Genomic DNA, 26051 nt, shown 5'->3' with positions numbered 1-26051 from the left:
AGAGACCGTGGGTCCGGACTGGGCACGCCTGCCGTTGTGGGCGGGCCTATGGGGCGGATACGGAAGCGGCCCTGGAACTTGGCCGCGCAGGGGTCGGGGGTCGTGCGATCCGCATGGCGGCGGCGCGGAGGGGCGGTAGGTGGTCCGGGGCCCGCGGGGGAGACGGTCCGGGGATCGCGGGGGGCGGGGGGCGTCCTGGGGCCGTGGGGGTGGGGGTTGGTCCGGGTGCTACGGGGGCCGGTCCGGAGACTACGGGGGTCGTGGGGGGCGTCCCGGGGCCGTGAGGGCGGTAGGCGGTCCGGGGGCGGCGAGAGGCTGCGGGGAGCGGGGGCGGCCTGGGGTCGTGGGGGGTAGGCGGTCCGGGGGTCGTGGGGGGCGGGAGGCGGTCCGGGGTCGTGGGGGGCGGTCCGGGGGCTGCGAGAGGCTGCGGGGAGCGGGGGCGGCCTGGGGTCGTGGGGGGTAGGCGGTCCGGGGGTCGTGGGGGGCGGGGGGCGGTCCGGGGTCGTGGGGGGCGGTCCGGGGGCTGCGAGAGGGTGCGGGGAGCGGGGGCGGCCTGGGGTCGTGGGGGGTAGGCGGTCCGGGGCTCGTGGGGGGCGGTCCGGGGGTCGTGGGGGGCGGTCCGGGGGCTGCGAGAGGGTGCGGGGAGCGGGGGCGGCCCGCTCGCAGACACCGCTCTCGCCCAAGTCCTGCCCCCCCACCCCGCCCGACGAGGCTGCCGCTGTACGTCCGTCCGGGATCCGCAGGCCCAGCCCTGTGTCCAAGGGGCTTGGGCGGGGGCCCATGGCCGGTGGGAGCCCCAGGACCCGCCGGGCCTTGCGTGAGTACACGTGGGATTTGCAGATGCTCCGGATGGCGGGTGCGCGGACCTGCACCCCTGACTTGCTCTCCTCACCTGAGCCAGAGCGCCGGCCTCTCTGAGCCTGTTGTTCGCTGTGGAGCAGGCGGGACCTGCGACGTGCGCACATTGCAGGACGCACGTGTCTGTTCCGTGACCGTGCCCGTGCCCGGTGAGCCTGGCGGCGCCCTGACACCGACCGTCAGGTGCGGGCCGACCCGGGGGAAGCCGGCCGCGCGAGAATGGAGAAGGAAGGCCGGGCCCGTCCAGCTTTGCCGAGGGCTGTGGCCGGCGTGAGTGCGCGCAAACCCTTAGCCCTGCGGTTACCGCAGGTGGTTCCCGGCCGGCCGCTCGGAAGGTCCGCTCTCGGCAGCTGGCGGAACAGCGTTGTTCCCACCTCCCAGGACCTGCCCACTTCATGTCAGTGTTGTGCCTTGTGACCCCTTCACCCGTCCTGCCCTTCCCCCAGCCCTGGCCTCTGGCAAGCACCCGTCGTTTTCTGTGTCGGTTCAGTCTTGTGTTTGGATCCCACTACCAGTGAGATCATGTGGTCTTGGTCTGGCTTGTCTCACCCGGCACGATACTGTCCTCCAGGTCTGTCCCTGTGGTCTCAGACGCCAAGACTTCACTTCTTTACGGCAGAAGCAGCTCCACTGAGTGCACGTGCCCCGTGTTCTTGCTCCATCCGTCCACCAGTGGACGCTGGCGTCGCGTCCGTGCCTCAGCTGTTGTGAATAATGTTGCAGTGGACGTGGGGGTGCAGATGCCTGTTCATGTTAGTGTTTTTGTTTCATTCAGATCAATAACCAGAAGTGGAATTAATGGGTATATGGCAGTTGGCTCTACTTGTAATTTTTTGAGGAACCTCCATACTGTTCTCCATAGTGGCTGTACCAATTCACATTCCCACCCACAGTGCACAAAGGTCTTGTCCATGTCCACCCTAACCGGTGCTATCTCACTGGTTTGGGTTTGCACTTTCCTGATGAAGAGTGAGGGGTAGCACCTTTCCTGTACCTGTTGGCCACCTGTATGTCTTCTTTGAAAAGTGTCTATTCAGATTCTCCATCCGTTTTTTAATTGGATTGCATGTTTTTTTGCAGTGGGTTGTGTGACTCCTTTATACATTCGGGATATTAACCCTTATCAGATACATGACTAGCGAATGGCTTCTCACGTCGAGGGTGTTGCTTTTCCGTCTTGGTGGCGGCTTCCTTGGCTGACGTAGTCCCGCCCGTTCATTTCCGCCTTTGCTGCCTGAGCCTTAGTGTCGAGTCCAAAAGCTTCGGTGAGGCGTCAAGGAGCCCTCGGTGCTCCCCTCCAGGAGGCTCACGGTTTCAGGCGTGTTGCTCACGTTACTTGGATTAAACCCTGTGATTTTTTTTCTTCTCCACATTTAAAACACAGGATTGCGTTTTTGCCCTTTGCAATGAAAAGCCGAGTGGTAACTATAGTTCATAAGCATTTGTTTAAAATAAGGAAACCAATTTGTTAACCAGACAGAATATGAGGAAAAGTGAGTATAGGTTCCACCGCTGTGGCTGCCTCGTTGGGGAAACACTTTGCTGGTGCACCCCTGCTGCTCGGGGTGCCACTGAGTCATGGCCTTCACTCACCTGGTCAGGTGTCAGGCCCCAGAATGAGCATGCACAGGTGTTAGTGATGCCGCCACGTCTCAGACCTCACTGTCAGCAGGGTTAGCAGGCTGTGCGGTCACATGCTGAGGGTTCTGGGAGCGGGCCTGACCCCAGGGGCTGTCACGGGTCTTCATGCCGCCCGACACACCCCCTTCTGCTTTCCTGCGTTTTGATTGGGGGTTCCCTCTACTTCACACTAGGTTTTCCTTGTTTCTCTTTCTCCTTCCTCGTTTCTGACATTCAGTGCTCTGCCCTGGACAGATCACTATCATCTGGGATACACCTGGTCACCTGGTCTCCTTTTTTTTTTTTTTTATCCTCACCCGAGGACATTTTTCCATTTTTTGTTCAGGTAGAGTGGGAGGGAGAGAGAGGAACAGAGAGAGAGAGAGAAACATCGATGTGAAGGGACACATCGAGTGGCTGCCACCCGCACAACCGACCAGGGCCGGGGACAAACTGCAACCGAGGTACGCGCCCTTAGCAGGAACCGAACCCGGGTCTCTCAGTACCGCAGGCCAACGCTCTAACCGCTGAGCCAAACCGGCCAGGGCTCTTTTTTTTTCTTAATCCTCACCTGAAGTGTTGATTTTAGAGAAAGGAAGGGAGAGAGAGAGAAACATCGGTTGGTTGCCTCCCATATGTGCTCCACTGGGGACCAAAGCTGCAACACAGGTATGTGCTCTGACCAGGAATCAAACCCACCACCTTTCGGTGTACAGACGATGCTCCAACCAACTGAGCCACACTGGCTAGGGTTATACCTGGTGTACTTTTCAAAACCTTTGTCAGCTCACTGAATTAAGATGATTGAAACCTTTTTCTGGTTTTCATCAGTCAAGAAACATCTTGACTTCTTTTCCTGTTGGAAGTGTGACAAAATTGTGGAGTCGAGTTAGGTTATTTGAGCACATTGTGTTTGGAAGCTTGGGTTAATGAGTCTTGAGAGTGCAGGTGTGAGGGACAGTGTTCATGTGGGTCACCTCCTAACGGTCCTGATGAGCCCTTGGCTGGGGCGGCGCGGGCCCTGAGTCACACCCACCATCTGTGGTGGGAAGAGACCTGGGCACTGGGACTTTGAAGTGTGAGTCCGGAGCCCCCGTCTAACATTTTCACCCCTGTGACTGTGCTGACTGTGACAGTTAGGAAGCTGTGTGACGGGTGGCGGGGTGGTGGCCTGGCAGACTTGCCTGCCTCCCTCCTCACAGTCCAGCTGCTCTCCAGGAACACGGGGTCCCAGAATGGCAGGGAGGACAGAGGCCATCTGTGCATCTGTGGAAAGGAAGCGAGCGTGGAGTGGACACATGCGGGACTCACTTAGCGCTCGTCCATGCAGCCAATGGCATTGCGCGTCTGCTGGCGGGAGTGAGCTCCTGTGACACTGGGGCTGCAGCCCGACCAGACATGTCTGCTCTGGCAGCTGGGCTGCCCCTTGGGCCAGGGGAGGGGCTGCCTCGGGAGCAGCAGTCTCAGTCTCGGCCGCAGGTCCAGAGGGCGCTGCTCCCCTTGCACGGGGCAGTGCAGTCGCTTCCTGTGACCATCTAGCACAGCTCTTCGGGGTGACTGGGAAGGGCGCTTCGACTTGGCAGCAACTCTCCTCCAGTAGCAAGTAATTTTTTTGAAATGTACTCTGTCTCGTGCTGCAAAGTCTGTCGCTGGTTCTGGAGCATGTCTCTTGGCCAGAGTTCGGGAAGCTCTGGGAGGTCACTGAAGTGAACCGGCGGGGCCCACCTCCCAGGGGTAGTTCAGTGGCTTCCTTCCTCGGGGGCATCGGGTGAGAATCGGACAGTGTTCAGGACCAAGTCGGGTGGGCCCGTGGAAAGTGCTCGGAGGAGGCAGAGCAGCAGGAACCTGCGCTGCAGTCTCAGCACTGGGAGGGGAAGGGTCTCGGGACCCGGGCTGTGAGGCAGCGCCTGCTGGCGGCTCGGTGCTCCTGCTGCGTTGTGTCGGGCCCCTCGCCCCGCGCTGGCCCTCGGTGGCCGTGCAGTTAACGCTGGAGTGGGTGACCTAGTGCAGCCTTCCTGCCGCCTCCCCCCGGGCCCCCTGCCCTGTCCAGGCCCCTGTCCGCAGGAGCGCGTCCGTCTGGAGGAGATCTGCCCACTCCCCTTGCAGTTGCGCAGCTTCACGGCGGCTCCTGTGTCCTCTCGCTGCCCCCTGCTGCTGAGGCCACTTCCGGACGCTCACAGGACGGGCAGGACTTGAGTCCTGGAGGCACCTGGGAGGCTTGCTCGCCGAGGATCTGGGCCAGCAGGAGACGCTCGGCTCCTGAGGCTGTTCTCACTCTGGCTCCTTCGTGCCAGGCGACTGGTGGAGAGGACTCGTGTCCAGCACGCCCCCCTCTGGGACAATCTCGGAACTTTTCAATCATGAGACTTCTCACCAAGAGGGGCGTAGCAATCCAGCCTGGTGGCTAAAGGATCACAGGACACGGCCTTCCACTGCAGACCTTGGCATTGGAGGTCCCCGGCCGTCTGCACCGGCACCCGCTGTGGGTCAGGCAGGCAGAGGCTGATGGGCTCGTGTGCTGTGCAGGTGGTCTGGTTGCTCTTCAGTGATTTGTTCTTGCAGGGCCTCCTGCCTGTGTGAGGGCCGGGCCGGGCCCTCCTGGGACCAGGGGTGTGGCAGCAGGAGGAGGGCTGCCTGAGCCTGCTGGTCCTCCAGGGACCCTCCGATGGGCTCACACCTTCAGTGGGGCTCTGCTCCGTCTCCGTGCCCTGTGGAGGGTCTGGGGTCAGCGTGGTACGTCCGTACTGTGGGCTCGCCGTGGCTGGCCGCCAGTGCTCTTCCCGAGGCGTGGTGGTGGGACGGGTCTCTGTGTCTGCACGTGTGTGTGTGTATGTGTCTATATCTCTGTGTGACTCTGTTCGTCTATATTTCTCTGTGTGTGTGTGTGTGCGTGTGTGTCTCTGATGTGTATATGTGTCTATCTCTGTGTGTGCATGTGTGTGTATATGTGTGTGTGTATGTGACTAGTTAATGACAGTAAATGCTACTAAAGAGCCCTGTAAAGAAAAGTTTTGGACAAAGTTCAGAATACGTATTTTTCAAGTGTTAAAGTTTTGGGAGATAATGAGTATTAGTGTACATCTGCTTCGTCCATGGGGTTACCACATCAGACTGGCCGGTGTAAGATTCTAATTATGTCCTGTTTGAATACTATTTTTCTTTTAATTAATATTTTAGAAAGTTGGCCAACGTTTTTTAAAATCTTAGCTAATTCTTTTTCTATTTGAAATTCTATCACGGAGCCTGTGAGGAAGCTCTCGGGTGGAGTCACACACCGATCTGAGCTCCTCCTGGCCACCTGTGGTACTGTGAGTGTCCTGACCTTGTTGGGGACGGAGCGGGACAGGGCGCCCTGAGCGGCTTTTGGGACAGCAGTGGGCAGGCTGACAGGCGTCCGCAGGCCAGTGAAGTGGAGAGAAAGTCCACGTTTCAGGAGCTGCAGTACTGACGACATTTAAATGCAAAGTGGCTCTTAAAACAAGACGCGCAGACCTCGGGTGGGGGTGGGGCACTGCCAGCGCGGCTGAGGCCAGTTCTCCGGCATCTTTGATGTGCCGGTGTCCTTCCTTTCCGTGGCCATTTTTCCTTTAACTGTGATTTCAAAAAGCCAGCAACTCTCGTTTCAGATGCCAGGTAACCCCTTTTCCATTCACGAGTCTGTGAGATGAGCCGTCTGCCCTGTTTCTCTTTGTTGACGCTGTGGGCTCTGATTCCCAGGGGGTCCCTGTGAGTGGGGTGCTGCTCCCATCAGCCTCTCCTCGTGACACAGGTTCTGATCTAGTTTTGCCCATGTCCCCACATTAGCTCTACCTGTGTCTGTGTTCCAGACCCGCTCGCGCAGACACGTGCGCACCAGGGGTCACGGCGGGGTGAGCTGCATCCCCAGGTTCGGCCCTGCGAGGCGCTCTGAGGGGCAGGATCAGGCGCATTGCGCACAGACATCGAGGGAACGCGTGCTCCTCTGAGTCTGAACTGTTTTCTGGAAGAGAAGACTTCATGGCTCCGTAGGGTGACTGCTCACTGCTCCCCAGGTGCCTGTTCCCTGCCAGGTGGTTTGCAGCTTCCTTTGCTGCAAGAAAAGTGCAGAGTGCAGCACAGTCGGTCGTGGAGGGAGGATCCCATTTCCACTTCTTCTCTAAGAACATTTCAGGTGCCTGCCCTCCCAGCCTCCCTGTCCAGAGCTTCTCAGGCTGGGCCAGGCTGGAGGGCGGGGCTGGAGGGCGGGGCTCGTGCCCACCTGGTGCTTCACCTTCTCTCCTGCCAGGAGCTTGGCAGACTCTTCACCAGCCTCCGCCCAGCTTCCGCTCCACCAACACAGCAACAGAAAACAGCACCTTTGTGAAAAACAGAACAAACTTCTCTTTTTTTGTCCCCGACTGTTAGATTCTAAATCAGGTAACTGCGCTGAAGAGCTTAGCAGTGAGTGGGTCTTCCAGAGTTCCAGGTGTTCTGTGCTGAGGCTGAGTGTGTGCAGCCTGTTCTAGGCGTCCGGTTTCCAGAGAGCACAACTGGAATTTGTCTTTATGTGGCTCGTGTCTAAATTGAAACAGCAAGTTCAGACAGTCCTGTCTGCTCTTCTGTTTTCTGGTGATTGCTTTCTGACAGTCACCAGAGCTTCTGCCGCAGGGAGGGGACGTGTCGCTGAGGTGTGAGGTGAGGCGCTGGCCTCCTGCGCGTCCGGGCCTCGCGGTGACTCGACAGAGCTGTGTGACACCCGGCCCCTCAGGACAGGCACCCAGCTCCTTTCTGCTTTGTTCTGTATTTGAGCATGCTGGAAATTAAGCACAAAAGGGACTTTTAACCTTTAAATTGTTTTTAGGCCTACATCTGTAGTAGACACGCACACACATACACACACGTGCATACGCGCACGCAGTCAAGGGGCGCATTCCAACAAGCCAGAAATGACTCCTGATTTTTAAAAGTGATGCCTCACTGTGTCCAGTGACCAGGAAAACTAGTTCTCATTTCTGTTCTGCTTTTAACTTGAGCCACTGAGCACATTTGCCCGGTAGAAAACCTGTTTGTACACAGAATTAGGTCCACGTTTATAGAAAACCGTCAGGTGGTTCACAGAGTGCTCGTTCCGTGTATAACTCTGGAGGCTCGAAGTGGCCATGAAGGTTTGAGGGGCGATGCGATGAGTTTGTTCTGCCAAAATAGCTGGTCCACGCAGATAAATATGAACTTTCAGTGACGCAGGACTCCGGTGGCTGCGCCCACGCTCTGCGGCCGCGCCGTCCCTGAGAAGCGGGGAGGTGCGCAGGGTGAGCCGCGCGCTTGTTCTGCTTCCGGGGCAGGTGCACAGGTGCTCGGTCCCACGGGTCAGCGCTGCACAGTCTCCCCACCCTGACGTCCATGGGGTGGGGGTGGGGTGAAATCCCCTGACCTTCCAGCGATATTAGTTGGTAGAAAGTAATCATCGGTCATTTAATTCTGCTTGTTACACGTTGCTCTTTCAAAACTGACCTTAAAAAACTAAAATCACGCCCTGGCCAGTTTGGCTCAGCGGTTAGAGCATCGGCCTGCGGTCTGGAGAGACCCGGGTTCGGTTCCCGCTAAGGGCACATACTTCGGTTGCAGTTTGTCCCCGGCCCTGGTTGGTCGTGCGGGTGGCAGCCACTCGATGTGTCCCTTTCACGTCGATGTTTCTCTCTCTCTCTCCCTTCCTCTCTCTCCCTCCCACTCTATCTGTACAAAAAATGGAAAAATATCCTCGGGTGAGGATAAAAAAACAAAACAAAATAAAACAAAAAAACTAAACTCACATATTTTTAAAAACACTTTGCGCTTCACATTGTGGCAGCTGAAAGAGACCTGCATATTTATCAGCAAAATACGGACATGGAGAGCCTGGAGGTGCTCCTGGTGCAGGGGGTGGCCCTGTGCTCACTGAGGGCGGCCGGCAGGGGGACAGGACCCACCCTGAGGGCAGGCCAGGCCGCACAGAGTGGGGGACATTGCTGGACCGTGGGAGCGGGGCAGGGGCTGGCCCGGGATCCAGTGGTGCCCTGACCATGGAGACGGGCAGGGCACAGGTGTGCGGGACCTGGGGGTCTGCCCCAGAAGCAGGTCAGAGCTCAGGCACTGCAGCAGGTGGCAGCCCTTCAGCGGGTGGTCAGATGCGCGAGGAAGCGTGATGCCGAGTGAACCCTGTCTGCGGGGGTGTCCGGGCTTCAGCCAGGCATGCGGTCCGAGGCCCACGGGTGGCACATCCTCTGTCCACCCTGCAGGTGTGCTGCCCACTCTGGGGGGAGGCTGAGGCCCAGGAGGTGCCCAGGAGAGGCAGACGGCTACGGGCAGCCTAATCCGACTGAGGTCCCTGGGACGTAGGCAGGACAGTCCCGCGCAAGAGGGGCGCCTGCGAACTGGCCTTGGTTTGTGTTCATGGGCCTCGCTTCCTGAGAGAGCAGCTGGAACAGGAAGTGGCCAGCCTTGGGTCTCAGGAGCTGGGCTGCATTTCGTGGAGGGTGGCATGTTGTGGGGGATGCAGGACAGAGGCGGGGGGAGCACCTGTCCTGCCCGGTGTGCAGTGTTTGCTGGGTGGTCCTGAACCCCAGAGCCTGAGGTCTCGCCAGCCGGGGACAGGCACAGCACAGGCCAGGGCGAGCCCCGCCCTGGACCTCGGCCCGTGAGAGCTCTCTGCTTCCAGAACTGCGGACTCTGACGGGGCTTGTCCACGGGGGAGAGGTCGGGTCAGGCAGAAACGGGCATTTCGAGAATGGAGCCTCCCCCAGAGCCCATGTGCAAGCACCCAGAGGAGTCGAGCTCCCAGGCCTGCACCCAGCCCAGGGTCCTTGGGGAGGTGGTCAGCTGCAGTGGCCAGGGGTCTGTGGGGATGGTGCGGGTGGGGAGTCCTGTGGGGACAGCTGCTTTGCTTTCTCTAGTTAATATTAGAATATGTGTTTGTTTAGCCCTGGCCAGTTTGGCTTAGTGGTTAGAGTGTTGGCCCATGGACCAACGAGTCGCGGGTTCAATTCCGGCCAAGAGGAAGTACCTGGTTGCAGTTGGTCCCTGGCCGGGGTTGTGCGGGAGGTGACCATTCAGTGTGTCCTTCTCACATCGATGTTCCTCTCTCTCTCCCCCTCTCGTCCTCCACTCCATCTAAAGATAAATGGAAAAAAATATTCTCGGCTGAGGATTAAAAATAAAATGTCTTTGTTTTACATAAATTCTATATGCGATTTAAATAAAACTGCCTTAAGTAATTCCTTCTCTTTTTTTGTCAATTGGTTGCATTTTAGTGTTTGTTGAAAAAGTACTGAGGAGACTTTTCCCTCATGATCCACGTGACCAAGGAAAGGAGACGTCTGTGCCGGCCGCCGCGGAGACCCTTCCCGAGAACGCGCGGCGCGGGCCGGTCCCCCCGCTGCCAGGTAAGGGCTGTAGGTGCCATGGGGCCGGGAGGGAGGCGAGGTCCCCCGACAGTCCCAAGGGGTCATGGTCACTGTGCTTTCCCTTCTCTCGTGTCCCCCAAATCCACATGGAACCCCGGGGCCTCAGCATGCGGCTTAGAGCGCGACGAAGGTTCAGTGAGGCCGTCGGGTGGGTCCTGACCCAGCATGACTGGTGTCCCTTTAAGAAGAGGGATTAGGACACAGGCGCAGAGCGGGGCCACCCTGTGAGGACACGAAGGAGACCGCACTGTGCACCCCAAGGAGAGGCCTTGGGGGACCACCCTGCCAGCACCCGGATCCCGAGCCCCCAGCCGCAGGACAGAGAACAAGTGTCTGTGGTCTGAGTCTCAGCACATGGAGCTTTGTCACGGGCCGAGCTGTGGGCGCCCTGCTCGCCCGGCCGCGGGTGGGCGCTGTTGAGACGGTGGTGCTGTGGAGAGGTGCGCTGTCCACACCAGGAGCGGCCCCTCTGTTGCTGCCCGTGGCTCTCGGATTCCACCAAGCCCAAGGTCCTCGTCACTGGGACATCGAGTTCCGGCCCGTCTGCACTCTCTCTCTCCTTCCAGCTCGGCAGCTCCGACGGCCACTGTTGACCAAGTGGCTGTTGGGGGCCGCGTGGGGAGCTGAGGCTGGTCCAGCCCTCGGCCACACTGCCCGCACGGGGCCTCTGGGCCCCGGGACCCTTCCCTGGTTGGCAGGTTCTGTTGGACAGCGTCCCGGACACGAGGGCACCTGCAGTGCTCCCTGCGAGACGCGTTGGGGTTGCACGTGATCTCAAGGAGCCTGAGCTTAAACCCAGAACATGGAAACAAAGTACCAGCCCTGGCCAAGGCTCAGTGGTTAGAGCGTCGGCCTGCAGGCCAGAGAGTCCCAGGTTCGATTCCAGTCAAGGGCACGGATCTTGGTTGCAGTTTGTCCCCGGCCCCGCCAGGGCCGTGTGGGAGGCAGCCTGTCGATGTGGCTCTATCGCATTAGTGCCCCCCCAGACTCATCTGAAGATAAACTGAAAAACGTCCTCGGGTGAGGATTAAAAAAAAGAAACATAAGGTAGTAGAAGAAACCGTGAGCCTTTTCCCTGTGAAGCTCACGCGCCACCTGGGAGCACGAAGTAGAAGATGGGTCATTGCACCTTATGAAACGTCAAGTCCCACGTGGCAACAGTGACCAGTCGCGAAGTCAAATGAAATAAACCAGAAAAGAGATGGTAACTCCTGGCGCTCACAGGTCCATCCCTTCGTCCGCAAAGAGACCGTGTGCTCCTGGGAGAACGAGCAGCTGCCCAGTGAGAAACGCAGGAGCAGACGGACGGGGCTCAGAGGGGGCCAGGGGCTCACAGGGACGGGGGGCTCACAGAGGGACGGGGTCTCAGAGGAATGGGGGGCTCACAGGGACGGGGGCTCACAGGGATGGGGGCTCAGGGATGGGGCCTCACAGGGACGGGAGGCTCACAGGGACAGGAGGCTCAGAGGGGACCGGGGGGCTCACAGAGGGATGGGGGCTCCCAGGGACGGGGTGGTGTGTGCCGTGCCTCTGCCAGCGTGAGAAAAGGCTCCTGGCCTGCTGGTGGCACTGATGGAGGCTGGCGGAGCCCACGCTCTGCCATGTGGGTCGTCCTGATGGGAAATGCGCCAACAGCTGGGTGGCAGGCGAGCGCTCAGGCCTGGCCATGGAGGCAGCACCTCGTGCCATCGTGAAAGGCTGGCTGTCCGTCCCCAGGTCGCAGGTGCCCAGGGCTCAGCAGTCACACCTGCAGCAACTTGACGTGCACATGAAGTCCCAGGTGGGCATAAGCTGTTCAGGGTTATTCATCGTGTGGTTGTTCAGGTAGCAGGAGTTCAGGGAGTGTCTGCATGTCCATCCACAGGGGCTGGCTAGGTGACGGATGCACACTGTCCCGGGACGTGGGGGGGGGGGAGACCACACAGTGTAGCCCTGGGCTGCTGGGGCCGTGGGGGGGGGGCATAGTGTGTTGTGGGCTCGCACACGGGGCCTGTGGGAAGGATGCATGAGCTGCCTGGTGGGGGGCATCCCCTGCGTCCCCGTGCACCTCGTGCTGTGACGTCAGAGCACCTGCTAAGGAAACAACAGTCCTCTGAAGTGTTCAGCTCTGTGGAGCACGAGGGGTCCACCACCCACAGCCTCACTGAAGGGACCACAGAGTGAGTTTTAACAGGAAAAATGAACCTAGAAGGAGGGACAGGATATCAGATGCAGTGAGGTCAAAGCAAATGTGTTTTCAGTCTTGGTGACGTACTTAGCTGTTAGTGATGACGGAGAAGTGATGGTTTGTGTGGCTGTAAACGTGGCACTCTCTGTGGCCAGAGGCTCGTGGGGTGGAGTCCGGGTCCAGTGGGATGGAGCTGAGGTCAGAGGGCACTGATGGGCTGCACAGGAGGAGCCATGGCTGCCGTGTTGGAAGATTGGGGAAAGGCCGCATGTCTGCAGGCGCTGAAGTTCTGCACTGAGAGGAAACATTGATGGGGGGGCCTGCTTGCCTTTGGTCAGGGTGTGGGCTGGAGGGAGGCCCTGTGTGTGGACGATTCTGCAGAAGAAGCCAGCAGATGCTCTAAAATAGCGTCCAAGGGCGCCGTGGGGGACGAGCGTTTCTGACGTTTCCCCTCATTCCCGGCAGCACCAGCTCTGGGTGGGAGCCGTTCAGCCGCCTGCCCAGGACTCGCTTTTCCAGGGGAGTTCAAGGCAGAAGGGCAGGCACAGGCGAGGGTGCCCCTGTGAGGGCCCACGGGCCGGGTGCCAGCGTGGGGCCCCTGAGGAGAGTCAGTGGTCTGTATGAAACCAGGCTGGAGTGGTCTGTCTCCCAGAAGAGCCAGGGCCAGAACGAGCAGAAATTCAGCGCCTGGATGGAAGAGAACCAGCGTCTCCAAGGTCACCACCCTCCTGTCTTCCAGGGAGCATGTGACCTCGTCAGCAGGAAGGTTCTGGGTGCCTTCTCCAGGCCTCTGCCCCGTCCCTGGGAGGCAGCAACCCCAGGGCCAGCTCAGGGTCGCCAGCCTCTGCAAGTGGAGGCCACCACGGTGCGGGTGCGCGGTCGAGTGTAACTGGCCTCCCCTTGGTCGCCACGTGAGCCACGAGTCAGCACCTACTTCGTGAAAGGAAACGTCTCAGCAAACCCTCCCTACCCAGCGGAACCGAGAGATCTCAGAACTGGAAGCGGCGGCGGAGTCCCCAGACCCCACTGTGCAGATGGCCAGAGGGAGGCCCAGGGACGGACGCCCTCATGCCCTCCCCAGGCATCTCACCTGCAGCTGAAAAGCGCAGCCTGGAGCTCAGCGCTGGCTGCTGAGCCGATGACGGGGTCTCTCGGGACCTGCGGGCTGCTCTGGCGCATCCTGGGGCCTCGCCAGGCGGTGTGTCTCCTGCCCCTCCCCCACGGTGTCCATGCCCCCCAAGGCGGCCCCTCCCCCCGCATCTCACTCCCCCTCTCCTCCTCCCCCACAGTGTCTCCTGCCCCCCAAGGCATCTCCTCCCCCCTCCCGCATCTCACTCCCCTCTCCTGCTCCCCCCCACACTGGCGTCCCCTGATTCCCCCCCCAACAGCGTCTCCTGCCCCCCTCCACGGCATCCCCCCTCCGTGTCCCGTCCCCCATCTTCTGCTCCCCCCACGGCATCCTGAGCTCACAAAGGAGGACGCAAGCAGGTTCTTTCTAAGTCCTGTGCAGCTTTCTTCAGAAAACTTCTCTGATTAAAAGCTTCCAAACAGCCCGGCTGGTGTGGCTCAGTGGTTGAACGGCGACCCTGCACCAAGAGGTCGCTGGTTGATTCCCGGTTGGGGCGCACGCCCAGGTTGTGGGCCTGATCCCCAGTGGGGGGTGTGCAGGAAGAGGCCATTGGATGTTCCCTCTCGTCAATGTTTCTATCTCTCCCTCTTCCTTCCTCTCTCTCTAAAAAACCAAAGAAAAGAAAAAGATTTTTAAGAAGTAGCCTTAAAAAAAAAAAGGAAAGTAAATAAATGAAAGCTGCAAAACATACCGCCCTGGCTGGTTTGGTTCCCTGGTTAGAGCATTGGCCCTTGGACCAAAAAGCTTCCAAACAGAACGAACAGCAGGTCTGCACATGTCCCCTCCCGACTCCCGCCAGGTGACCGCCATTGGCCACCTGGGGGCTTCAGACCGAGGTGGGAACTGGACCTCCACATCTTTTTTTTTTTTTTTTTTTTTTTATCCTCACCCGAGGACACTTTTCCATTTTTTGTTCAGATAGAGCGGGAGGGAGAGAGAGAGAGAGAAACATCGACGTGAAGGGGACACATCGAGTGGCTGCCACCCGCACGACCAACCAGGGCCGGGGACAAACTGCAACCGAGGTACATGCCCTTAGCGGGAACCGAACCCGGGTATCCCTGCACCGCAGGCCAACGCTCCAACCGCTGAGCCAAACCGGCCAGGGCTGGACCTCCACATCTTAGCTTCAAGAAGATGAAATATTTTTTTTTACTTTTTAATTACAGTTTTATTCGTTATCACTTTGTGCCTGTCTCAGGCACAGCACAGCAGTTAGACCGTCGTGTGCTCTACAGAGGGTCCCCGTTGTTTCCAGGGCCCGCCTGGCACCCCAGTCACCCCGCAGTAGTGACTGTCCTGTGCTTCACGCCCCAACTGTTCGTAAGGAACGTGAGATCTGTCTTTGGCAGAGGAATTTAAAACGTCTCAAGGTTTTAACTTGAAGTGTCCTGAAACCAAATGTCTGTTACAGGAATTAGTGATTTTGTTCAGTCCTTGTTTTTTAAAATTTTTTATTGATTTGAGAGAGAGAGGACGTAAGGGAGAGGGGACATCAATTTTTGTTGCTCCTCGTACTGAGGGTTATTGGAGCTTCCTGCAGAGCCGACCCGAATCGAGCCCGCAGCCTGGGCACGTCGGGATGACTAACCAACGGCAGCCCAGCCACTATTGTGTTTTTAATGCTCGTTTTTCTGTGAAGACTGGTCAGGCCATCCTCGTGTTTCTCACGCACAAGGTTTACTTGGCCTTATTTTGATGAGGTATGAAGATGGAAGGGTCGATGCTGCGGAAGAGTGTGGGGGCGGGGCCGGCAGAGGGGCTCCCCCTTTCGCCCGCAGCCCTCTCCGGGACTCACCCCGAGGAGCTCAGCCACCCGCAGCGGACACTCCAGGCCGCCCTGAGTAAGATGAGGACAGTGGCACATAGGCATCTGCCAGTTACACAGGTTATTATGTAGCCATTAAAACACCACAGAAATAAATACATTTTATCATATTCACTTTTGAATGATACAGTGTGTGATGTATGTTTTATAATAAAATAGGTGAGCATGATCCCATGAAGACGTGTCTGTGCACGCGGCGCGCACACCTGCGCACACACACCTGCACGCGCACGCACACCTGCACACACACCTGCGCGCACACACACCTGCACACACACCTGCACACGGTCGTCCGCACGCACGGGGCGGGGGCGGCAGAAGATGGTGCCGCGGGGGTGCTGAGACTCACGTTGTGATAATGATGGTTAATTATGTGGAGTATTTTCTGCTTTCTGCTCACTGATCAGTCATGTTGTTATATCCAAACACCTGGACGCAGACATGACGTGTGACCTGATGTGAACTGAAGCATCGCAGAGCGATCTCCCGGCCGCGCTGTTGACCGGCCGCGCTGTGCCCTCTCCTCCCGCAGGTGGCAGCACCGGGACCCCGCCGGGCCGGCGGCCCTACACCGCGACCCCGCCCCCGGAGGGCTACGCGCCCGCCCCGGAGCCGCTGGGCCCCGCGGACTCCGAGGGCTCGTCCAGCAGCGCCGGCGCCGGAGGTGAGTCCGTTCCCAGCCCTGCGCGTGGGTCCGTCCACGTTCACGCGAGGGGCGAGCCTGCCCTGTGCGGCCGGGGGGGGGGGGGGCCGCCGGGGGGGGGGGCGGAGTGTGATTTCGGCCCCTCCTGCGCCTTGGCCCGCCGCCGGGACCCCTGGTGGTGAAGTCGTGGAAATGGCAGCAGCGCTTGTCTTGGTTTCGCAGAATTTGTCTTGATTCCCGTATTTTTTTGAGAGTGTCTGGGAAGGGATGTCCGTCGTGGGAAAAGCGCATTTTGCTCTTTCGTGGAAAATGGAGCCACGGCGTCGCTCTGCCGCTGCCTGTCCGGTGCCCGGTCACGGCTGCCGCTGCGCAGAAACTTCCACCTGGAGAAGTGAGCCGGCAGCTTGGTCTCTGGTTCGTTCTTCCAGAACCTCCCCAGAGGAGTGTGCGTCTCCAACACAGTTCTGCCCGGATGCCTTCCCCCGAGCGTCCGGGAGCCCCTGCGGGGACTGACTGGCCCGGTGTGCGGAGGTGGGTCCCCGCACACTGGTCTTTCCGACTCCCACGCAGAGGCCGGGTCTCCAGCTCTGCAGGTGGTCGCTGGGGAGCCGTGGGGTCACTTTCCAGGCCTGGCTGGAGTCTCCGGGATGTGATTATGAGAGGAGTAGATCGCACATTAGATGAAGGTGAATCACTGTGGGGAGCACACGTCATCAATCACGCTGCTTGTGTGTTCACCGCACACGCGCCAGGCTCTCTCCCGAGCTGCGTGCACCTGCCCGGAGGACCCTCGGCAGGTCAGTGCAGGGCTGCTGGGGGGACCGTCAGTCCCCGACTCCGTCTGTCCCCTGCCCTGCAGGGCTGCGCTGGAGTGACGTCCTGAGGGAGGGGTGATGACAGTGCCAACCGGACACAGGTGTCTCCTGTAAGCAGTGTTCCTGACCCCTGTACCTTGTCTCGAATTACCTGTTGGCTTTCCTCAGTGACTGTTCAGAAACACTGACAGACCAGACTCCCTCTCCATGTGCTCCTCTCGACTCAGCGCCTGACTCCTCTAGACCCACGGGTCTCACTGGCTGCATCGCTGGCTCCAGGCTGATGCGTCTTCCCTGCAGGCCTTCCTGCAAGGCCGCCCGGACCCCCTCCCGCCGAGGGGCACCCAGAATTCCTGCGTCATGTGCACACTTTCCCTGGGGGACGGTTCCCGGATGCCCCTCCACAGCCCCGCCCACTGGAGGCTGCCGCCTGCGTCAGGACCGCCTACCCCCCTGCTCCACTGGACTCCTGTCAGTGGCCAGTCATTGTCCTGAGGGGCTGTCCACCTTCCCGGGGCCTCCCTCAGCAGGGGCCTCTGTTCCGCAGCCCCCACCGCAGCCGCTCATCAGCTTCCTGTGAACACGGCGGCAGGGTGTCTCCCCCACACACACTGCTCACTCGAGGTCTCGTCCTCGCCCCTCCTCCTCCTTCCGGTCAGAGTGGACGCACTGTGGGCACCGCCTGGCGGTGGGTGACTAGGGCCCCTCACAGCCACTGCTGTGGACTCACAGTCCTGCATCAGCTTCTGGGGTCCGTGCCTCTGGCTCCGGCCCCTCGCTGTGCACATTTCTATTTGCCGAGTTCTAACCCAGAGCCCTGCTCCTGACTGGGGCCTCCCTCCTCCTGTCACATGTTGACTTCACGCCACCCTCGTTTCTGAGACCTGCCCCCCCCCCCACCCTCTGGGCTCTTCCTGGCCTCTGCTGGCTGCTTCATGGCTGCAGCAGCCTCCCTCCCCGCACCGCCGTCCCTCCTCCCAAACCGTTCTCAGCCTGCTTCCCAGCCTCTCTGCAAAGGGCCTGCCCCCTGTCCTGGGTCTTGGTTATTTCTGTAACTTCCCGTCCTCCTCTCCTCACCCGACTCAGTCCCGACTCCCCAGAGCGCGTCGGGCTGGGTTCCAGTCCTGACGACGACAGTGCACCTGGGCACCTGGCTCCCGGCACTGCCAGCGCTGCCCCGAGGCCTCTGCCTGCTGGAGCCCAGGCTGCAGTCAGGTCTGGTCGGCCGAGCGCAGCAGTTACTCCGGACAGCGAGCGGGACGGCGGGCGCCGGGCCCCTAGTTCCTGAGCACGGGAGGCTCCCGCTGTGCGCACACGGTTCTGTGTTCAGACCGAGCTGCAGTGCGGCCAGCGCCCAGCTGTCCCCACAGACAGCTGCACAGGCATCGAGCTCAAGTCGTCGCTGACTTCATGGCTCTTGGAGTGTGAGCTCGTGCTTGTTCCTGGTGGGCTCGTTGAGGGTTAAACGAGGGTCCTTTCCGTGAGCTGGGACAGATCTGGGCCCTGGTCCGGATCTCGTCGTCTCTGGGCTGGAGAAACCCCGGTCTGTGGTGTTTGAGGCCCGAGGAGGCACTTCCGTGGCCCCTCGCTGGGCAGTCCAGCTCGCTGGCCAGTGTGGCGGGTTTCCCAGCAGGTGCGCAGAGCCTAGTGGACGCGCTGCACCGCTCACTCGCGGGGCCAGGACCATCGGGCAGAGTCTGCAGCCTCGTCTCCTGCCGCCTGCTGAAGGGAGGCCTGGGCACTGCCGCGTGAACGGCTTTCCCTCCGTGGCTCCTGCGGCTCCTGCTCTCCGTTACCAGGACCAAGAACATGAACCTGGACAGTGAAGGCATCTTCTCAGCCCGTGAGAGCTGAGCCTGCGCAGAGCTGACCGAGAGGACTCGGAGGGTGCGGCAGCGTCGGAGCCTGACGCGAGCCTGCAGGGCCGACGCTGAGGGTATCGAGCAGCGTGTGGGTCCCGCACTCCCTGCCTGCTCACGGGGGGTCGCAGAGGTGACAGCGCTGCTCCCCGAGCACCCAGGTTTGAGTCGCAGAGACCGACTCCTGGACTGCTGCCTTTTAACCGCCCTCACGGCATCAAGGCCCCCACAGGGCGGAAGTAGTGCAGGTGTGCACGTGGAGAGCAGAGCACGGGCCGTGGAGAACAGCGCGGAAGATGCTCTCGGGCACAGCTGTGAACTCGCTGCTCCCCCGCTGCTCCGTGTCACTTGGACTTCAAGCTCAGTTACATCCTGGAGCTGATGCAGAGCAGCGGGACCGGCGACGTGCTGTTGTCATGGCCACTTTCACACTCTGGACGCGCTGTTCTAGGTGTGGGAGCCACTGGAAAAGAGGATCCATTTTCAAAAGGCAGAGTCTCCTTCGCTCAGGCTTGGTCCAGCCGTCCCCACCCCAGAGTCCCCAGAGCCCCCAGAGCCCCCAGAGCAGAGGCCTGTGCTCGGGGCTGCCCAGCCCCTCCTCCCACGTCTGCGCCTCTCGGTCGAGTGTCGTCTCCAAGGCCAAACCAAGCACGACATCCTCCTGGCTCAGCTCCTCCTGCCCACACCCGGCCCGAGGCTTGTGCCACCTTCGGCTCCGGTGGCCTTCCCTAGCCTGGACGGGCTTCTGTCGAGAGGCCCCGTCTGTGGGCAGGTGTCGGAGGCCACAGGTCTGACCTTGCTAAGCGCTGCGTGTTAGTACAAATGTCCTGAACTTTTGGCAGACAGCAGACCACTGACGCATCGGCGTCGTCACTCTGACCGCTGACCTTCCCGAGGCCGCTGCTCTCTGTTTAGCTCCTGGAGCACACTGATCCTGAAGGCAGGCCTCCCGTGTTCGCTGTTCAGCACCGGGGGCATCGACACTGAGGGCGGGCGTCACATGTCGGCAGCCTTAGCCTGGACCCGAGTGGACTCTTCGAAAACATCCCACGTGGCCTGAGACTGTGGGGTTGGTTCTGTCTCCACTGCTCAGGACGCAGGTGCCAAACGGCGGTGCAGACGATTTTGACAAACTGGTTTCTAGAATTAGCATGTGTGAGAGGAAAGGTACGTTTTGGGGATGGCAGCTTTTCAAAATGAGTGCGCTTCTCAGATTATAAATAGTCAAACCTCTGGTTCTCTGATAAACATCTTGTCATTTTCCCGTGCCTGAGGGTCTGAAGCAGGTTCTAGCTGCTGGAGCATCGGGTCAGACCACACAGCGGGGAGGCAGCACCTCCTGTGCCCTGGACGGGGGTCTGACCAAGCTGGGGGTGAGGAAGCCACGGAGAGTGAGCACCAGGGGCTTCGCTGGAGAGGAGCCCGAGTCTGCGGAGCCTCTGAAAGGGAGAGGGCAGCGGGCTGCGGGCCCCAGGGGCCAGGGATGCCTGCTGGCTCCCCGGGCCGTCCAGGCTGCGCTCGGTTCCCGGGCTGGTTCCCGTCCAAGGACCTGAGGGCACCGCACTGCCTGTCAGAACAGTGCTGTCTGCACTGTCACGTTGATGCCTCCTCTCCGCACGGCTGCTAGACGGGGGACGAAGTTGGGGAGGCTGGGCGGGGCCACGATGTCTGGCATGAGGCAGGGCAGGGCCTTGGGAAAGTTCCGTCCTCTGCTTTGCTTCCAAGGGTGCTGGCTGCACCTGTCATCGACGATCAGGACAGGTCACCGCCGTGGGGGACGGGGCCAGCCTGAGTCTCAGAGGAGGGACACAGCCAACTCGGCCCCAGCTGTGGACCTGAAGTGCCCGGCCCAGAACAGGAACCTCAGTGGCAGCACACTGCTCACACCCGGTTGTCACCCGGACTGGCAGGGAGGTGGCATTGTTTCCACCTCGCGGATGAAGAAACAGGCCCAGAGTGACCTCATCTTGTGCTCGTGTTACAGCCGTCGTCGGTCGATCGTGTGGGGTGGCCATAGGAGTGACATTTTATTCCCAATAAAATTGCAACAACTCCTACATCCTTAAAACCACACTGTGTGTCATCACTGTAGCAACCATGCGTGTGTCTTTCCAACGCACGTCTTTGGTGCCAACTGAGCACCAGCAGGAATCCCCCGTGTGGGGTGCGGTGAGGAGGAAGCTTCGTTCCTGCAGAGGCTCCAAGGCAATGCAGCTCGGCTGTGGGGGGCCCTCTCCTGCTGACGGCTCTGCTCTGCCCCCCGCCATTCTGCACTGGTCTGCTCCCCGGGCTGAGGTCGCTCTGCCGCTGCCCGGCCCTGGGGAAACACCTTCCGGTCTCTGCTCAGCCAGGAGGAGGCCGCCCTCCCTGGTGGGAAGGAAAGTGCCCCCCAGGGGAGCTGGCTTATGTAGAAGGAAGAAGTCCTTCCCTGGTCCCTGATTGGTCCATCCTCATGCAAATGAGGACTCCAAATCCTTGCAGTTTGATTGGTCCAAAAGGCAAAAGGCACTGTCCTGATTGGTCAGAAAAGGCCACTCTGGTTAGAGCTACCAGCCCGGATCCTAGAGGTTGAAGCAGGTTCCAGGAACTGCTTCCCAAGGGCGACTGGGCAGGAGCTCAGCCCGGCTTTGCGGAGAGGCCCCCCTGCAGAAATGGCTGCTGGGCTCTGCTCTGTAGCATTTGAGCCCGTTGGCAACCTGCCCTTCTTGGTGTCTCCCCAGGGTCCACCACGTGCGCCTCTTCTCCCGAGAGCACGTGGGCTGTTAACTCGCGATGTCGTCGGTCTCGGCGTCCTTGGTAGTGTGGCTGGTCGAGAGGCCGCTGAGCATCGCTGAAGTAAATATCTCCAATTCTTTTTCTACTAAAATTACAAGACCCTAATGGAAATACACTTAGGCCGATACGCTGTGGTTCTAGCACACAGGAGGTCAGAATGTTCCTGACTTTTGTTTTGCAGATCAGGACCCTTGTGGTCAGCCGAGGAGGAGAAGGGTGAGGAGGCACCGGTCCAAGCGACGGTCTGAAGACCCCGACAGCACCCACGGGGTGCGCGCCGCGGAAGGGGGACAGCAGAGTGTCTCACAGGGGAGCCCGCACCCACAGCACACAGATGGCGCCACAATGAGCAAGAATAAGAAAAGGAAACTGAAGAAGAAACAGCAGAGGAGGAGGAGGGCAGCGGGCTCCCTCACGAAAGCCTCGGGCATCAGCTTCCTCTACGAGCCCAGGGAGGGCGGCCCGGAGCCGGGAGACACGCGCGAGGACGCGGGGGACGCTGAGGACCACGGGGACCCTGGGGACGCCGGGCAGGGCCCTGGCAGAGGCTCTGATGAGAAGGCAGATAGGATCCTCGATTTTTTCAAGTCGACACAAGAAATGTATTTTTATGACGGTACGTTTTTCCTGTTTTTCTTTTGAATAATGACATCTATTTATTGGGGGAAATAAGCAAATATAGTATAATATTTAAATGTTTAAAATAGAACTCATATTTAAATACTCAGTTTCAGAGTAAACCATTACTTTTGAGGCAAACTAAGATGATTTAGTTCTTTTCAGCAAGATCTGACCGGCACTGGCTCAGGACACAGCGCAGAGGCCTCGGCGGCGGCCTGGTCCTCCCGTGGCCTCCCCGCTGGCGTCGCCCAGGCGGGTGGGGAGATGCTGGGACCGCCGTGTCTGAAGGACAGGCAGGTGCCGAGGGGAGGTTCTGGCTGACTGGTCCGTCTCGTCGCTGTCTCCTCTAGGGCACGACTTTCTCCACCCCGCGTGGCAGGTGCTGGCGGGGTCTTTCAGCATCGGCTCTGAGTGCTGATGCGGGAGGTGAGCCAGACGCAGGCTCTGCCCGAGCGCGGTGCCTGCGCTGCAGCCCGGGTCTGGGGGAGTCGGGCGCACCCTGCCGGCGGCAGCGATGCACAGACACGGGGACTGAAGTGCGTTTCTGACGCGGTGTTGACCCCTCCCTCTGGCACAGTCGTCAGCACTTTGCACAGCAGATGAGAGCGTAGTGTCAACACCGAGGGACAGGGACGCGGTCCATGCGCCGCGGGCGGGAGCAGACCTGGAGGACGTGGACACTGCCGTGGGTCTGAGCTGCTGAGGAAAGTCCCCCAAAGGGCAGGTCTCAGAGGCTGCGAAACCACCAGGTCAGCCAGAGCCCCCCACTTCTCCGAGGGCAGCTCTGGGTGCGGGGCCGGCAGACCCTCCAGCACAGACCAGCGGGCAGAGGCCTGCTCCTCGCGGGGCCAGGCCAGCGGGTCCACTGACGGCAGGGAGGAGCCGCTCTTCCCTTCGGAGCCTTTGCCAGACCCTGAGCTGTGGGCGGTGAGAGACCAGGCTCAGGGCTTCTGAATCCACAGGGACTTGGGGCCGTCTCGAGGTCAACAAGGCCTTGAGCCGACAGGGATGGACCTGCCCCTCGAGCACAGACGCGCTCAGAACGGGGTGCAGGCTGAGGACCAACTCCCACAAACGCAGCAGACGCCCGGGACCAAGCCAGGAGCAGAGGCTGTGCCCCGCAGGGTGGGGCCCCACGCTGGAGACCAGGGGTGTAGTGAGGTGGCTGTGATCCCCACGGGGGGTGAAGGGGTGGCAGGAATTTACCCGTTGTCTTGAGTCTGTTAAGATACTGAAATGGCCGGTTTGGAGCATTGGCCTGCAGACCAGAGGCCCAGGTTCGGTTTCGCTAGGGGCACATACCAGAAAAAAAGATTGAAATGGAAATCCCAGATCTGAAAAATGTAATAACGTGAATTTAAACAGATTAGATTCAGCATAAAAGAGAATCAGTGACTGGGAGCCTGGCCCCAGGCGGACTCAGAACACGGAGGGAGAGAGAAAGGACCGGAAGGGCAGCGTCCCGGCTCCTGTGCCCCAGCAGGGCGGGAAGGTGTTTGAGGAGGTCGGACGGGAGTTCTTCCAGGTTGAGAAATGCGATAAAGCCGAAGATTTGAGACGTTGGGTGAGCTCCCAGCAGGATCGGTGCAGAGCCGACCTCAGCCTGCGACTGGAGAGGGCGGAAGGCACAGGGCCCGGTCCTGCCAGCGCCGTGTCTCCTGCGACACCTGTCGCACAGCCCGCGTGGGAGCTGTTCCCCTGGGGACCCGGAGAGGCCCTGCCCCACCGTCGCCCAGCAGCCTGTTCAGTTGTCACTGCTCAGAGTTCTGCTCCAACTGTCTCGAGGCTTTTCTATCCCAGACGCCTCACCCAAGTAGAAACTATTCTTTGTTAAGACACGAACACTGGTCTTCAGTTTGCAAGAGCCAAATGAAATGCATTTCCGTGGTCCTGCCTTCCTTCAGGTGTGTCCAAGGACTCGGACCCGGCCTTCCTGGGCGCCGCCGAGCAGTTGTGTGACGACCTGGGCACAGGCAGCCTGCCCGCCGCAGACCTGCTGGCCCTGGACCACATGCGGGCGCTGCTGTTCCTGCAGGACCCCGGGGAGCTGCAGCGCGCCCTGCAGGTGTTCACGGGGCGCTGCACCCTGCCGCCAGGTACGTGCGCCAGGGACCGCCCGATCGCCCCACAGCCGCCTTGGAGTCAGACACAGCAGGCAGGGGTGGCCGGAGGGGAGTCCCCCGAGGAGGGTCTGCCCTGCGGACGGTTGTGAGAAAACCTGTGCGTCAGCTTCCAGGCCTGGGAGCTGCAGGCCTTAGGGCCACGTTTTCCTTAGTTTAAATGAAATGGAAGTGAAAGAATTCATTTCTTCTGATCTTTTCTGCCCCCTCCACTGCCCTGGGAGAGGGTCAGGGTTGTCTGTTCCTCCGGTGTGGAGGGTGCCTCACCGAGCCCGCGCGGAAGCAGTTGAATGATGAGGTGGCGTCCTGCTCTGCCGCCTCCGCCTGACCTTCACTGGGTCCCTCTGCGCAGACCGCAGGTGCAGAGCCCACAGCCTCTCCCCAGGGCTCTGGTGGTGGCTCCGCGTCTGGGACATTAGGCCGCAGAAATCTGCAACACGCATCGGAAAACCGGGCTTTAGAGCCGCTGGAGCTGGACAGCACTGTGCCGGACACGGAACAATCTCGGACGCGGTTTCAGTTAAAGCAGGGTCTCCAGCCTCAGACGTCTCTGTCGCTGAAACAGACTGAGATTCACCGACAGCAAATCAGATGAGTCAGGAAAGCAGCCCCGCTGGGCCCCGCGTGATTGACAGGTGGATGGCAAGGCCGGGAGGGGACTTGGTGACCAGGGCAGCCGCCCTGTGCCTGGCACGTTCTCCAGGATTTGCAGGGACAGAAAATGCAAAGCCTGTGAGATGCCCCACAGCGGTGTGGCCTCAGAGGAGAAGGCAGGAAGGGTCCTGTGGGCGGAGGAGGTGACGGCTGTCACGGGCCCCCTGGGGCCACGCGGATGTGCTGGTTCGTGGTCGGAGAGGACGGGGCTCCGGGGACTCTGGCACCAGGGCCACTGCACTGGGCAAGGCTTCCCGGCGGTCAGGCCAGGACTGAGGGGCTGAGATCACCTCCCAGGGGGTGCAGGATGGTGAGACCCATGGAGGTTCGGAGTAGGACCAGCAGGTGTGCTGAATGAGCAGGTGTGGGATGTGAGAGACATCAGAGGGGGGTTTGGATGGAGTCTCCGGGTTGATCGGGGTGGGTCCAGAGGGGAGAGGGGCAGTGGAGGGTGCAGACTGCACCGCCGGGGCTGGGGCTGGAGGGGAGAGGCCTCGCGGTTGTATTTTAAGTGGGAGAAATGGCAGCCGTGTCGCTGCTGGGGGAGGGGCGGCCGGGTCTGCCTGCGGTGAGCAGCTCTGGGCAGCCAGGTCTGAGCCAGACGCAGGGAGGTCGCGTTGCCCCCCGGGGCCAGGAGTCTGACCAGCTGGACTGGCGGTCAGCGGCACGGACGAGTCTTCACCGGTTAGGCAGCTGGACTCTGAGGAGCCCTTCCCTGGGGCCCGATTCTCCCCGAGACTGAGGGACGGGATGTCACAGGCCTTCGTGAGACGTGAGCGCTGGGCCAGCACCAGTTCTGGGGCTGGGACTCTGCTCAGCTTCTCGCTGGCTCGCTCCCCGTCGGCGCTCCAGTCGAGCTCTGCGTGGTTCTCTGGCGAGACGGCGGCCGTGCCGTGGGACACTGGGCCCTGCGTCTGCAGGCTCCGTCCCCGGGGAAGGGCGAGTGCAGGGCGTGTCCACCCTCCTGCCGTGGGGGCCGTGCAGCCACCCAGTGCTGACCGCACCGCCCACGCCACCCCCACCCCCGCTGCATGTCATCAGGTTAATTCAGTGGTCACTTTGGGCCAAAGGCGAATATCCACAAACTAATAATCTGTAATGTTTCTTGTTTTGTTTTGTTTTGTTCTGGTTTTGTGTTTGCCCTGCAGACCAGGCCAGAGTGATCTCCGCTTTCTTTAGTTACTGGATCACCCACGTCCTTCCGGGGAAGCAGTGAGTCTGCCTCAGGGGCTGATAGGCAGCGAGTGGGCACCAGACCAAGGAGAGGAGCCAAGACGGCACCTTCCCCCGAGGTGGGATTCCCTGGGTGTCCTCAGTGCCCGGCCCTGCACCTGCGAGGACGTTCCTGCCACGTCACCGGCTCGGGTGCCCACGTGCCGGGAAGGTGTCGTCTGCGACCGCACGAGAAGTGGACAGGACAGAAAGTTCCCACTTTCCAGACATCACATATGTCTCGAATTACTGCCCAGTGATTCTGTTTTTTAATTCCTGCAACCAGTGCCCTGGCCAATTTGGCTCAGTGGTACAGCATCGGCCCTCGGACCAATGAGCCGTGGGTTCGATTC

The 26051-nt window shown here is 60.2% G+C and overlaps 1 protein-coding gene across 3 annotated transcripts; it reads left to right on the top strand.

The window, feature by feature from the left end:
• Positions 1-73: 73 nt before the first annotated feature.
• On the top strand, positions 74-26051 carry ERICH1 (glutamate rich 1). Of its 3 annotated transcripts, XR_004958180.1 has the most exons (7): positions 74-135; positions 9723-9854; positions 15532-15663; positions 21273-21707; positions 23617-23808; positions 24185-24467; positions 25635-25714. XR_004958180.1 is itself a non-coding variant. In XM_036250643.1 (6 exons), exons 1-6 carry the CDS (start codon positions 114-116, stop codon positions 25700-25702), a joined length of 981 nt encoding a protein of 326 aa, XP_036106536.1. In that variant the 5' UTR covers positions 74-113; the 3' UTR covers positions 25703-26051. The 3 variants fall into 3 exon arrangements, 2 of the variants coding, with proteins under 2 accessions (XP_036106536.1, XP_036106535.1); XM_036250643.1 differs by lacking the exon at positions 24185-24467 and having other exon boundaries at positions 25635-26051; XM_036250642.1 differs by lacking the exon at positions 25635-25714 and having other exon boundaries at positions 24185-24867.

The sequence above is a fragment of the Molossus molossus genome, unplaced genomic scaffold, assembly GCF_014108415.1.
Source record: "Molossus molossus isolate mMolMol1 unplaced genomic scaffold, mMolMol1.p scaffold_m16_p_9, whole genome shotgun sequence".
In the NCBI taxonomy this organism is placed as follows: domain Eukaryota; kingdom Metazoa; phylum Chordata; class Mammalia; order Chiroptera; family Molossidae; genus Molossus; species Molossus molossus.
The sequence above is the reverse complement of the archived record's forward strand: the minus strand, read 5'-3'. Positions and strand labels throughout refer to the sequence as shown.